Source organism: Musa acuminata, chromosome BXJ3-4 (genome assembly GCF_036884655.1).
Source record: "Musa acuminata AAA Group cultivar baxijiao chromosome BXJ3-4, Cavendish_Baxijiao_AAA, whole genome shotgun sequence".
NCBI lineage: Eukaryota > Viridiplantae > Streptophyta > Magnoliopsida > Zingiberales > Musaceae > Musa > Musa acuminata.
Window position 1 is genome coordinate 43,208,923 of NC_088352.1, and position 14,846 is coordinate 43,223,768.

The window sequence follows — 14,846 nt, forward strand, 5'->3', positions numbered from 1 at the left end:
TCATCTCTCGAAGAATCTTACCATATGTATACTTACTTTTTATTGACCGATAATCATAATTAAAATATAATTAAATTTATAATATATCTTACCTAATTAAATAGAATTATATAATCTATCATTTTCCTATTCGGTCCATTAATTGATAAGATATAAAAAATTTTAAATTAAAATAAATAAAATAAAATTTTATTTAAAAATAATTTTGCCTAATTTTGTTTTGAAGATTTTGAAAAGCACTTCATAGATAATTATGAATTTTAAAACAATACAAGTCATAATGATTAAACATAAATATAAACTGGATAGTAAAAATAAATAATTTTAATTAAGTAAAAAAATATCAATAATATTATCTACTTAAATATGCATGATCATACCTTTTATGGGTTGCTTATAAATCCTATTATAAGAACATGTTTCTTAAACACTTTAAGCTGTAAAGTTTTAGTAAATAAATTACAATCATCAAAGTGGTACTTAGGTTCTCAATTGACACTTATTGTATTTGGACTATTTCTCTAACTTTTAAGTATTTTATCTCGCTTGGATATATGTATGTATATATATATATATATATATATATATATATATATATATATATATATATATATATATATATATATATATATGTATGTATATATATATATATATATATATATATGTATGTATGTATATATATATATATATATATATATATATATATATGTATGTATGTATATATATATTTATATGTATGTATGCATATATATATTTATATGTATATATATATATGTATATATATATACATGTATATATACATATAAATAAATAAATAAATAAATATATATATATATATATATATATATATATATATATATATATATATGTATATATGTATATATATATATATATACATGACTATATTCTCCACTATCCTCGATGAACGATAACTATATTCTCCACTACTACTCTGCACCAACGTTCGTTCCCTTCCTTTGTGGCGTCTCTAGTGCTACACTCATCAGCATCAGCTTTCTCCTTTACTGTAGTCGTCGCCGTCGCAGTCGCAACAACAGAAGCAGCATTATCTTGCGAGGGCATGATAGAAGATAAGATTTCCCCAATGAAATCTATCTATTCTGTTAAGAGAAATCTTCTATTCTATTGAGGAAAATGATTTCCCCAACTACATGTTTCTATTCTATCGAGGAAAATGATTTCCCCAACTACATGTTTCTATTCTGTTGTGTATAAATAGGAGAGGGATATGTTAATGTATTCCTAAACTTATTTCAATAAAGCTTCTACAATAATTATTTTTTATCTTCTATTATTTTCTTCAATCATAAGTAATTTTATATTAATCGATAATCATAATTAAAATATAATTAAATATATAATATATCTTAACTAATTAAGTAACATTCGCTAAACTAATATAGTAGTATATATATTAGTGGTAGCAGCACTTGTGCAATCCATAGGCAAAGGAAAGTAATGTACGAGACAACTAGGAGAGTAAGCTTACTTCACCCTAATTAATCCACCGCATAAGCAATGGGTTACGTCAGGAAAATGCAAACAAGTGGCGTGTGGGCTTTGAGGTGAAGCATCTTCGTAGGAGAACGAACATGGCTTTCTCGCCATGCCTGCGTTTGCTAATATTTCTCTCTATTGTTGTTTTAGTGGGATGAACTCATTGACGTGCTGCTTTGCACTTCTTCGGTAACCCGTTCTTGGAACACGCAAATGACGAAAAGAAGCTTCAATAATATTTGTATGTCAGAGGAGGGAAAAATGTGCAGCACTTAATTACAAACATGTGTGCACCTCAACTTCCTCGTAGTACCAATATAATTCAATTAATTAATAAATTCAAACCAATAAAAGAAAAAAAAATAAACTATATCACATAGTGCTAGACCGAATCAACCCATGAGTCACACATGCATGTCGTAGGTAACATATTAAGTTAAGGTATAATGGATTGGATAGAGGGGTAATAATATGTTTAACACTAGTCACATAGTTAGGCTGAGCTTCACTCATTAGTTGAGCTGAGTCTTATCATTGAATTAGGTTATGCTTGGCTCGTGGGTTGGGTTATGCCTAACCATATGATTAGATCATACTTGGCTATATAAGCTGAGTCATATTTGACAACATAAGTTGCATTATATTTGGCTATATGAGTTATATCGTACCTGACCATATGAGTTTGGTCATGCCTAACTACGTAAGTTCGATCATTTCTAGTCATATGAGTAGGGTCATGTCTAATCATATGGCCTGAATTATACTTGGCCACATGGACTGGATCATACTTGATCACATGAGTTCGATCATATTTTACATATATTAGGTTATACTTGACTATATGAGCTAATCTAATCAATCAACTTGACTCAAGTTGGACCCTTAATTTGATCCCTCTTATTAGATTTGAATATTTTTAATTTTTTAAAAGTAATTTAAATTCATAAATTATATAATTTACATTCATGGACTTCAATTTAAAACTAATTAAATCAAACATATTCACACATAATTCTTAAAAAATATATATATAATTGAATAAATTAAAACTAATATGTCAATCCAAAATTTTGATAATTAAATCAATCTTAAATTTTATTTAAACTTAATAGATTATTATAAATAAAATAATCATTCTAACATCATAAATCAATTATTATTATTTATTATTAATAAAATTTTAAAACTAAAATATCATTATATAGTATAAAATTTTAATAATTTTAATATCAAATATTTTAAAACATGAATTAAAACTGATTAGAAAAACATAAAGGATCCTACCTTTTCACAAGGTTTCCCTTCTCGATACTCTCACTGCCATACTGGATAAGAAATGAGAGCAAAGGAATTCTTTTATATAAGAGAATATAACATCTCCCCCAAAGGATAAACAGTAATTTAATTTTTATTTTACCTTCATATATAAAGATAGAATTATAATATTTATTTCTTATGGTTCACACACAAAAATAAAATTTATACTATTTACTTTCTAAATTCATGTTATAAAATAAATCAATTAATAATTTAATTAATTAATCAAATTATTAATTAATAATAATTTTAATCATTTTCTTAACCATACTATACAAACAAAGAAATTGATAATATAAATAAAGTAATCTGTTATTTATGATAATTAATTTATATTAGGAGAAAAATTATGGATGATTACACTCTAGGATAGATCCTAAATACTATCAATGGTATTTAAATTTTTCTTAATCTCTTTACAAATTTATTTAAAGATAATTAATTGACTGACCACACATACTCGAATTTCTAGATTTACTTACTTTTGGAGAGGAGACCGACCCTCTAATCTGTTTCACTTCTTCACGTTGATAGTGCGGGCAAGTCTGTATTCATAACACTTAACTATTAACATTTTTTCTTTCAGAAAGAAAAGAAAATTTCGTGAAAATAGCATTTCCGCCATGATCTCACCTTGATCGAGCCCATATCATATGCGGGGCCATGTCAGGCTGAGTAGAATTAGCATTCAAGCCATGTCATGATTGATGATGATGAAGATACTGAGAATATGATGATTCCTATATCAGTTACATCGACATACAAGCACGATTACATTACATGATGCCTCTTTCGAAGAGAGTGATATCGTCATCATCACGATTTAGTTAGGAGCCCGTAACTTGATGGTACTATGGTAGATATCATGATTAATGATGATGGTGACAATAATACTAATAATATATAATAATATTGATTATTAATTATAATGTTCACAAGATACAAATGTTGATGGTGAAGGTCATCATCGTATAGTGTCTGTAATGGTGATTGTTAACGATATCATGGCGTGGAACAATGTATCACGTGTTATATTAGTATAAAAACTAATTTGTCAACCTCATATGATAAAAGGTAACCTAATATGATTCGGATTTTGAAAGCTATCATGTTTAAAAATCAAATATCGTGCAACTAAGATTATTGTACTTTCTCATCTTTTTTTTATCACCACGGAAATTCTTTGAAGTGGAAAAATCTTTTAAAACTATACTATAATACCTTCGATATTTAAATCAACAAAAGTAGTCTTTCTTTTCTTTGTTCAAGGATAAATAATAAGAAACATTCTTGAAAATTCTTTCTGAGGCATGCTTACGTGGCACCATGATCATCAAAATGTCAACCGATTGATAATATATGGTTTGATCGGATATTATAGAAGTATGAAAAAAAATTTACAAGAAATTTATTTGTGGTGCTTAAATTTCTATCCACATCAAATTCTTGTCTAAGGAAATAAATAGTTTTTACCTTCTCTAAACACCTAACCGTCATAATAAGCAGACATAATAAGTTGGTCCCTTGGTTCTCTACTAAAAGTATAGATCTCTTCTAGTGACTTTTCCTAGATGATGTGGAGGGCAGACATAATAAGCAGGATGAAAGAAGAGGTAGTGCACTAGGAGCGACTCAGTCTTCGAGCGATGAAACTTGATTTGAGAGTTGGGTGATCTCCTTCACTAGGTAGCTTTCTGACTGCACCTCCGAGCTATGACCCTGCACAACAGGCCTGCACCAAGGATATATTGGCTTGATCCCTCTGATGCTTAAGTCGAGAAAGCAAAAAGGAAAGAAGATAATAGTATAATAAATGAGTTAAGAGAGTAAAGAGTCTCTTTTGCATGTCTATCCCGACTTGGCCCCGGGCATGACTTTCATACTTTGGTGTTGGGTGGAGCGAACAAGCCTTCGTTGAGGCTCCTCTTACCCAGCGTGGTGAAAACATTTAATGCATGCTCCCAGGGGTAGTATTTAGGGACTATCGGGATGATGCCTCCGGTCGGGCTTCCTTGCTTCTTTGGGTCAGGCAAAGGCTTGGTCCCCTCGTCATTCGTCTGGAAGAAAAGGCTGGCGAAGCCACACCATGCCGTCGACCATTAATGTGAGGCTAGGTTTATTTTCTCGGTTGCGTGATCGGTGTTGAGGGGTTCTGCGGGCTTACTTCGAGAAGTCAGGGTAGGTGATGTGACTTCTTGTCAATGGTTGCAAGGAGTAGGTGGCTTCGGGCCTTCATTTAGGTGTTGTTTACAAGGGGAGTTGGGGAGTGCCAGGATTCATCCCTATCACCCATCCCCCCTCGGAAAAGCATTTTTCAAAATTTTGAATTGAGGCCTCGAAGGGTCACTTTTCTTGCATTCTTGCATGGTGACGTGATCACTGTTGGCATCGTGGTGGTTGGTGTGAAGCCCATTTAGGATGGGTTGTTCTTTCTTATTGGGGCGATCTTTGTTTTAAATGGGTGTTGTCTTAAGGGACCTTTTTCTCTTTTCCTCTTTCCCTATCTTCGTTCTCCCCCTTTCGTACGAAAGTTCACTCTCTCATTTTCTGACCTCCCCTTTCTGCTTCGGGAGGTTTCTTTGTCCATTTTTGCCTCCCCCTTCCACATGGAAGGTTGAGTTTTCTTTTGGGCCTGCTCTTTCTTCTGCTTCTGGGGACAAGTACTCGAACGTCTGAGCAGGAGTATAAGTCCCCAATAGCAGGTGTTGGCTTTGACTACATAGGCAGGAGGATCGGTATTAGTCCATCATAGCGAGTCTTGATTCAACTATCGTAGTAGGAGTATCAATATTAGTCCACCATAGCGAGTCTTTATTCGACTATCGTAGTGAGAGTATTAGAATCAATCCACTGTAGTGGGTCTTGATTTGACTATCGTAGTGAAATTATTGGTATCAGTCTTCTGTAGCAAGTCTTGATTCAATCGCCATAGCGGGAGTATCAATATTAGTCCGTTATAGTGGGTCTTGATTCGACCATCATAGTAGGAGTATCAGTATAAGTCCACTATAGTGGCTTCTATCGTAACATGTCTTGATTCGATTACCGTAGCGGGAGTATTAGTATCAGTCCACCATAGCGACTTTCGTCATAGCGGATCTCGATTCAACTACCATAGATAGGAGAGTGGATTTGTCTTAGTGACTTTCATTATTGCGAGTCTTAATTTGATCGCTTGGGTGAGAGAGTGGATCTAGGCTTGTGGCTTGCCTCATTATTATCGTGGCATCTTGCCATTGGTGAGGTGTTGGAAGGTGGTGAGCCACTTGGGAGTCTCGCTATACACTATCTTTAATGATGGCAAAGATCATTCGTAAGTTGGAAGCTTGATCCATTTAGGGATTCGAGCGACCTCTTTTTTGGCTTTTGGGGCCTTGATGTTGTCCTATGGGGAAACCACATGGTTTATAGGCTAGAACTTCAAGTGGTCACCCCTTCTTTTCTCCTCAGTCTCCTCTCCTTCTCCTTAGCTCTAATTGCCTTGTGGTATGCGTGGAGAGAGGGATCCTATAACAATCTGAGGAGCATCGTCGATACATTTGCTATATGGATCACCGATAAAGAAGAGTACGTGAGTTCTCCTTCATCCACCTATCAAATCTAAAAATTTTAGAGATATACGATCTCCTTATGTAACACTTCTCACATAATACGTGCGGTTTTTTAGTTTTACAATTTTCTTATGCACTAATCGTTGCACAATGACTAAGCACTTGACTTTGGAAAATCTGGATTTTGTTTTTATATTCTGTTGTGCATGAGATGCCGATTTGTAATTTTCGAATAGTGGTATCACATAGAATTATTGTGTTTAATCACATAGAATTGTTTTACTGGCTACGTTTGTGATAGTTTTTAGATATGAAAGATGCCTTATCTTATTATCTTTAGAGTGGTTATTCAATGTCAAATTTATTGACGTAAATGAAGGAAACAGGGGCAACAATTATTACTGCCTGATGGGTATCAAAGAGTAGAGTACTCATACAGGATATCCTTAGTGTTTCAAGTCTAAAAATCAGATACACCACTAGTCTGACAATAAGGTATCATCAATCATCCAACATTCTGTGAGCAGATCAATTAGTGAACTCATTCTCCAATAAGCAACTATGCGGTATCCCTAGTATCCTCACACAAGCAGCTATGAGACCAGCCGCCTCTATCATATGAACGGGTGTATAACACACTAGTCTATCTGATCATTCAATGTCCCTCTTGAGTGACCTATAACCGAGATTATTTAGGATTTATGTTTAAAGGCAAATTAGTATTATTATCGTGATCTCATCACGATCCGATTATCATTGCACGGATTCACATACATCACAATATATGCAATATGTAAGATAAAGTGATAAAATATCAAATAATATAATAAGCAAAAAGAATGTGTATCATGTCACACATGCCATCACTCACATGATTGGCTTGCAGGGTACCTATGACTAGCAATTTTGTGGCGAGAGGATTCCTAGGATTTCGCTGGTTTTGCTTTCTTCTTGGAAAGTGAAACTATCATCAAGTAGCAGTGTATAGATTCTTGAGAGTCACCCTGTACTCCACCAATGATATCCCGGGTGGGGAACTTAATCATCATCATGTGATACATGGAGACCACGTCCTCCAATTAGTTGAGGAGGGGGTGGCTATGATGGCGTTGTATGTAGAAGAAAAGTCTACCATTACAAACTTGGCAGGTAGCATCTTAGATCGAGGCTCCTTACCAAAGGTGACGTCGAAGGTGATTGTGCTCGAGGGGGAGATGAGGTCCCCTATAAATTCTAACAACATGGACAACATTGGAGAGAGGTCACTAATAGCTAACTCTAGCTTCCGAAAGGCGTCGAGATAAAGCACGTCGACGGAGTTGCCAGTATTAATCATCACCCTCTTGATAAGAGCATTGGCCATCCAAACAGAGATTACCAAAGCATTGTCATGGATGGGATCTAGGTGGCATGCATCTTCTTCTCCGAAGATGATCCTAGGCGCTTCTTTGATCCTTGAGGTTTTTTCTAAGGAGGTCCGAGCGTAGGCTTTCCAACCCGAGGAGCTTTCACCTCTAGAAGTGTGCCCCCCAAAGATGACATCAATCTACTTTTCCACGGATCCTCGGGGATGGGGCAAACGCTCTTGGGGCTGGCCTATGTGCCTTGTCAAGTGATCTTTCCTGATGAGCTCCTTAATCTGATACCTTAGATCCCGACACTCTTTGATGTCATATCTATAGTCACGGTGAAAACGATAGTACTTGGATTTGTTTCTCTACTCTAGAGATCCTCTCATGGGTCTAGGCTCCTTTAGTAGGCCCTTCTCCTTTATTTAGAGAAAAATCTCTGTCCTCGTCATGTTGTGAGGGAGTGGCCTGGTTCTCTCCCATCAATCATTTGTTCAAGGATGCCTTCTCCGAGATAACTCTAGGGTCGAGACCGAGGTTCATGGCGTGCTCTCCTGCTTCCCTCCTCCTAGTGTCCCGATATCATGGCCTTGGCTAATGTGTACTAGTTGACCCTCTATAGCATCTCTGGGATAGTCGTGGGAGGTCTTTCGACCAACAACCGGAAAAAGTGGGTAAGCCTTAGGCCCATCATGAAGACCTGGATTATTAATGAGGGGTGGACATCTTGAATCTCTTGAATCTCCCCGACAAATTGGGTGATGAAGCCGAACATGGGCTCGTCCTCCCTTTGCCTAAGCCCAAGTAGGACATTAGCTGAGGGCTTTGATCACACGTTAGTAAGGAAGTGGAGCTCGAACTCTCTGGTGAGTTGCAAAAAAGAAGTAATTGAAAGGGGCTTGAGACGACTGTACCGACCCACCTTAGTGTCATCGAGAACGTTTAACATATCAGAGCATCCAAAGTGTTAAATATAGACATTTGGGCCCGGAACGTAGTGTGTTCTACAGGGTTAGAGCCTCCATCGAAGGTTTCCAAACTCGGAAGGTGAAAGCTGGTCGGGATGGGCTCCTCCTGAATGCTCTGAATAAAGAAGAATACGTGGGGCATGTCGGGATTGCTATGGGGGTGCTAGAGTTCGTGCTGAACCTCATCTAGCCTCTAGTTTATGGCTTAGAGCTATGCCTTTATCAGGTGTTCCTAGGAATCAACAAACTAAGCCTCGGATTCTAGCAGAGTTTGGGTGCAACTTGGGAGAGCGTTGTGCCATTGTCAAAGGGTGTAGTGCAGCACTATCGGTCACTTCCTATTGAGGAGGTTCTTGGAAGGTGAGGCGTGGACTCTCCGGTTGAGCTTCAAGTGTGGGATGTGCAGCCAACGACCGAAGGGGAGTGAGGCCGTTGTGCCGAAATCATTAACTGAGTCAACCGAGGGAGGAGTGGGACGATAACTTGCATCACGCTAGTGAGGGTTTGGACCTGCTGAGCAAGGCTTAAGAAAGAAAGCTCACTCCCAGCCAAAGAGGGACAAGTCTTGGGTCATTAAGAAAACGCCAATAGGGCTCTGGCATCTAGGCCGAGGTTGATGCATCATTCTGTTGAAAGAGGTACATATCCTCTCTACTCGAAGGGGCTAGGGGCCATCGGTAGTGCCTCCTCACTGGAGCGCTCATTAGGAGAAGTGGTAGAAAGTTATTCCTACGACATCCAACTCTCCTTCCAATATCAAAATATTAACACACGGAGATTATCAACTTACGAGTCAGTCAATTGATTCTCACTTTGTCGGTCATCATATTACTGTTGCTATACTCCCTTAATTATGAAGGAACAGCTTTAATATACACCTCAAATCAAATCACATTTTGTCATATGCCCTGGTCGAAATCATGTGTAGTTCCCAAGTCATTGGCACACCAAATTGATTGATTGTGACCGGATGGCGTGGGAAGGAGCATCAAAATGCTTCTCTTTGGTTTTTGCTCTTCTGGTTTTTGTGCACTAGACGAAGTGAGAGGTCTTCTAAGAAGATGTCTTAAGCCATGCCTTCAGCTATCCAACAAATGGATACGCTGCAGTTGGTGAGTCTGCTGATTCCCTTTGGTTTCGTTGCTTCATGCATACTGATACTGTAATCAGAGATATGAGTAATCCACAGGAATCTGAAGAGGATCTCTCGGAGTCGTCTGCATCTGTCGAAGAGTCGAAACTGCACGCTTCGGGCATGGATTTCGATGGTGAAGATAGCAGTAAACCGGGAGATGGTTTCGTCGCTCTCAACGTCGAAGAACTCATCGTTAATGCAGCTGAACGGTGGGAGCCTTCTTCTGCGAGCCCGCGATCGCTTGTAACTCTCTTGATGATCTCCTCATCCTCCTTTCCCTTCCAGCATCATGGATTGGAAGAGGGATGCATCATGAAGCTTAATTGATGTCTACAATCATGAAGGTAAAGGAGGTGAAGAAGAATCTATCAAGAAATGGATCAGAGGCGGGCGGTGGCGGAGGAAGACAATCCGTCGCGTTGTCAACCGTAGGTGAGTAGTCCCTTTCGTTCTCATGGATGGCAGTGATCGGAGGCCGACGTCGTCTTTCGCTCGCCATGGCAAGAAATTACCCAGAGAAACAACACCGCGCAGGTGGACCCACAGGGAGGGACGAACATCCAAGAACGGTACACGTGGCGATTGCGGCGGCGGGAGGGCGGTGCAGGAGAGCAGGCGGCCGACTGCGGCCGTCGCGGTGGTGCAATCCGAGGCGAGTCCTGTTCGTCTTCGCCTCCTTGTAAGCTTCGTGTCGTCAGTATATGCTTGTAAGCTTTAAGCGGTGAAATTGCTTCCCTATCGTCACTGCAAGTCGGCGCGTTGGGTGCAGGTCCTGCATGGGAACACTGATACTAGTCTATTTCACCATGGCTATGGGCAGGATGACCACCACCGCTTCTGGTGATCCTAACTGATGCGAAGAAGACAGCTGAGTCCCTCATATCCCACTTGTTTGTGCCAAGAAACAAAAGAATAGAAAACAGAGAAAGGAGTTTGAAACTGGTAGGATGATACGTAGAGAGACACGAGAGAGAGAGAGAGAGAGGAGAGAGAGAGAGATGTGCGGTGTATATAGTGCATAAAATTTGATGCATATCTAATTATTTGGAGATGAAGCTCCAATGCCTTCTGCCCGGATCATCATCGCCCAAAGGTCGGCGGCCCCTATTCGTCTCTGCAAGCTCTGCTTCTCCCTAAAGTAAATGAGATGAAAAGAATCGTTGACACGAATGATTTAAAGATTAAATCTTTGCTATCGAGATAATTGAAATAACAAATCTTGCATCTAAATAATGAAGAAAGATCGGATTTTGATACCATTCTTGGGGCTCTGTCGATCTCGGTGATCTCCATGCCAGCGACGATCATACCGGGCACGACCTCCCTGATGAGGCGGACGCTGTTATCCTCCGCCGCGTTCATGTTGAGGCGGCCTTCCTCGACGATCCGGTCCTCGGCGGCGACCGTGTTGAAGAACTTGACGTTGGGGCGGGCGAAGCAGCGGCTCGTGACGGTGGAACGAGAGCGTGGCGTACCACGACGCAGTTATCGGCCTCGTCATTCGGTACACCGAGCTAGTCCAGGAAGAGGTTGGCGGGCTTGTGCCCATGGCGGAGAAGAGCTGGTCGCCGAGATACGTGGCGGCAGGTCATCTAGCGTGACACAATCGACTCATGGACTCGAAAGGAAAGGATGAAGAAGCATTAGTTCAAGTCAAATGAAACACCATGAACAATTCATATGCATACACCCAAAAGGCTTGAAAGCTCGATGTTTTCAGTAGCTGCAGTCATGTTCACAATGCACTGACAACAAGAAGGTAGATGGTAAGAACACAGACATACTTCAACATCATCACTCAATCACTAATAAGTAAACATCAGACTCAAGTTTGCAACAACAGTATCCAAACATAATCTGCTCTTAACACAAATAGGTTTATAGAGATGAGCCATCCAGGGATCTCCTAGTTACAGCAAAGTCTTAAAGCACGAAACAAGAAACAAGCTATATGATGGGTATGTCGTGATGGAAAGCTGTTGAGCACACAGTATGTAGCTACTTACAAACCATCAATTTTAATGTGTTCTTTCTTCACAATCCAAACATAATAAGCTCTTAAGACAAATAGGTTTATATAGATGAGCCCAGAGCCATCCGGGGATGGGCTCCTATGGTTACAGCAAAGTCTTAATGCATGCAACAAGAAACAAGCTATATGTATGTCTTGATGGAAAGCTATTGAGCCCGGTGTGCAGCTACTTAGAAACCATGAATTTTAATGTTTTCTTTCTTCACAATCCCTGCCTGCACAATAAAAATGACAAAAGACATACCATCATTTCACCACCATATGACAGAATATAGTTTTTCCACAGTGACCAAATCTAAATAGTACCTGAACTAAGAAATTGGAAACGTTCTTCCGCTGGTCGCCTTGAAGTTGAATGACCTTAAGAAAAAAATAAAAATAAAAAACACATTCCATTAGTCAAAAGTTAGCCCTCAATTTTAGCACATCAAACAAAAGTGGAAAAACAATACCTGGCCCAACTCGGGGTCCTGGACCACAGTACCATTACAGCAGAATTCCTTCTTCAGATCCTTCAAGATCTTGTTGTAGCTGAACTCTTTCTTCAATCCTTGCACTGTGGTCAGACTCTTCCGGCCGTTCCGTTGCTGTATACGAATATGCACATACTCCTTTGTTCCAGCATCAGAGTCGTCAGCATTCGCATCAGCAAAAGGATCTACAGCAGAACAGAAAGGGTTGCCAAGATGTTGTAGCATGATAAATACATTTGCCTATTTGTGCAACGAATCTGCAAGGACTGGTGGTAGGACTTTCTGAACATACCAAAAGCAGTTGGGATCTGGGCGTCGAGATCAGACATGAACACTGGAACTGGTTAGAGAATGACCGAACAAAAACTAACTGGCTTTGATCAAACCTGAAAATCATGCAATTTTTAGAAACTGTTAACATTCAGTTGACAATGAGAGAATAATGCTTTGCATTTGCTTCAGGAGAAGATCATTCAGTCAGCTATTAGTACACAGGTGCATTTGTAAGGACTGAAAAGAAGTCATGCATATGGGGATCATGACAAACTATGAGCTTATTAAAATAGATCTTTTTTGGGTTCAATCAAATGACCAACAGCATAGAACTTAGAAAAGACAATGCAACTAAATCTAACAGAATGACCCAACAGAAGTAACAATAGCACTCTAAAAGGATGACTCGTCATACAAATCATAGCTGCAGGAGAAAATGAACTCAGGCATACAAGCAACAAAGTTAACTTATTAAGGCTTTGCTTCCATTGACAATGGTAGTAGATGTGATGAAAAACTGAGTTACTATGTAATAAAAAATAGCTGCATATGATCAGGCAGACTCAAAGGTTAGAAAAAAAAATTATATAGTCATTCTCAGATGGATGCAATAGTGGTTACCATCACAGTTTCAGCTGCTAAAGAACAGTGTAAAAAATGTTACATTCTATAGAGTTAAACTAACATCCAATGTATTTTATAGGGGGTGATGGGGTGATAAAGCATTTTATGAAAATGTGAAAGAGCCATCATCCATCATCATTTCTAGAGAATGTTGTCCAGTCCATATTGCCTACATCTAAAATAAACTTTGCAACTGCTTCACTCGATCTTGGTTAATGTTTTAAGATCTTCAAAGAGGTTAAAAGAAATCCTTTTCTCTTTTTATTTAAGGCTCAAAAACAGAAATATCAATGGAAGAAAAAAAAAATGCAAGGGTGAAGTATGTTATCGTACAAAAATACACATCTTTAGCCCTATTTCGAATGCCATCAAGTCAGATTCATGCAATTTAGTTCACATATCGGATATGCTGGCATCAAATAATATATTGATCAACATCCACCAAAACTATTGACAACGTGCACCAGACTATTGCTTCAGATAACAAAAGGGTTCAAGTGATGCAACAAAAAGCAGAGCAATAACGAAGAACACCTCAGAGAGGATCTTTACTAGCTTTCTAACTCACAGCACATACACAAACTAAAATACCACAAAAGGCAGAACAAAATATTCTTTCTTGTATCTTTGCCATATGGGCAGAAACTATAAGCAAAGTAAAATGACTAGTTTTGTCCTTAAAACAAACTTCAGATCCTCAAAATGGTTCATTGTCCCTAAAACCAGTCTCTTTTGCTTGTGATATTCCCCTTCAAACATAAACATGATAAAAAAGAAATAAACAAACTAATCTATTTTGATTCAAAGAAATATCTTTCTCTTGTATCTTTTAACCCGCTAGGTTTCACCAAACAACCTATATTCCCAATAAAAAGTTCCATTGCTGATCCGCAGGGAATCCCATCAGGCGGCACTAGTCTGAATAAATCGAATCGGATACCAAAAGGATCACCAGAAGGAAAGTCAACAAGGTCAAGACATACACCACAAATCCAAATCAATCAGCAAAACAACCGTAAAAGCCCTTGAGTTCATGACCGAATCAGCCAATCGAACGCATCAAAGAAGGGATATTTTTGGTCGACATAAACAAGGAAGAAAAGATCGGATCTTTGATATATCACCTCGCAGAGGTTATTGAACACGCCTGTCGCTGCAATCACAAGCAGAAGAAGAAGAAGATTTTGTGGCTACTCATTCGCCCCCTTCTCTATTATTTATGGATCACATTATTCGATTTTTTTATATAATAATATTGACCACGGAAATCGATTCCGCGGCGGCCGCCGCGGTAAGAGTACTTAGGTCGCTAAGCCATCGATGGTCTCGATGCCATCGCCTCACAAAATCAAACGCTTCCCCGAACTATAAAGCTAAATGGACGGTACATACGCTTCGCGACGGAACAAGGCACTCTCTCTCCATGGCGGTGGGATCACGATACGGACGGCTGCGATCGCCTTATCATGTGACCTCCTCGATGGTCGTGAAAAGATGGTCTGATGCTGCATTGCCTCAGATCAACAACTCTCCGACTTAAAAAGCCCAATGGACGATGCAGATGCTACGCGATGGCACAAGGTATTCAATATCGATGGCGGTGGGA

The 14,846-nt window shown here is 38.8% G+C and overlaps 2 protein-coding genes across 4 annotated transcripts; one reads left to right on the plus strand and one right to left on the minus strand.

The window, feature by feature from the left end:
- The first annotated feature begins 9,678 nt into the window (after positions 1-9,678).
- On the plus strand, positions 9,679-10,907 carry LOC135585750 (uncharacterized). Of its 2 annotated transcripts, none has more exons than XM_065148848.1 (5): positions 9,679-9,815; positions 9,893-10,081; positions 10,183-10,270; positions 10,373-10,517; positions 10,608-10,907. In XM_065148848.1, exons 1-5 carry the CDS (start codon positions 9,777-9,779, stop codon positions 10,690-10,692), a joined length of 546 nt encoding a protein of 181 aa, XP_065004920.1. In that variant the 5' UTR covers positions 9,679-9,776; the 3' UTR covers positions 10,693-10,907. The 2 variants fall into 2 exon arrangements, with proteins under 2 accessions (XP_065004920.1, XP_065004921.1); XM_065148849.1 differs by having other exon boundaries at positions 9,685-9,815; positions 9,874-10,081.
- Positions 10,908-11,683: 776 nt separating this feature from the next.
- Positions 11,684-14,521, minus strand: LOC135636798 (protein translation factor SUI1 homolog 2-like). Of its 2 annotated transcripts, none has more exons than XM_065148850.1 (5): positions 14,365-14,521; positions 12,636-12,729; positions 12,323-12,528; positions 12,177-12,230; positions 11,684-12,085 (listed from the first exon to the last, which is right to left on the minus strand). In XM_065148850.1, the coding sequence occupies exons 2-5, from the start codon at positions 12,670-12,672 to the stop codon at positions 12,041-12,043; spliced, it is 342 nt and encodes a 113-aa protein (XP_065004922.1). In that variant the 5' UTR covers positions 12,673-12,729; positions 14,365-14,521; the 3' UTR covers positions 11,684-12,040. The 2 variants fall into 2 exon arrangements, with proteins under 2 accessions (XP_065004922.1, XP_065004923.1); XM_065148851.1 differs by lacking the exon at positions 14,365-14,521 and adding an exon at positions 14,224-14,351.
- Between the last annotated feature and the right edge of the window lie 325 nt (positions 14,522-14,846).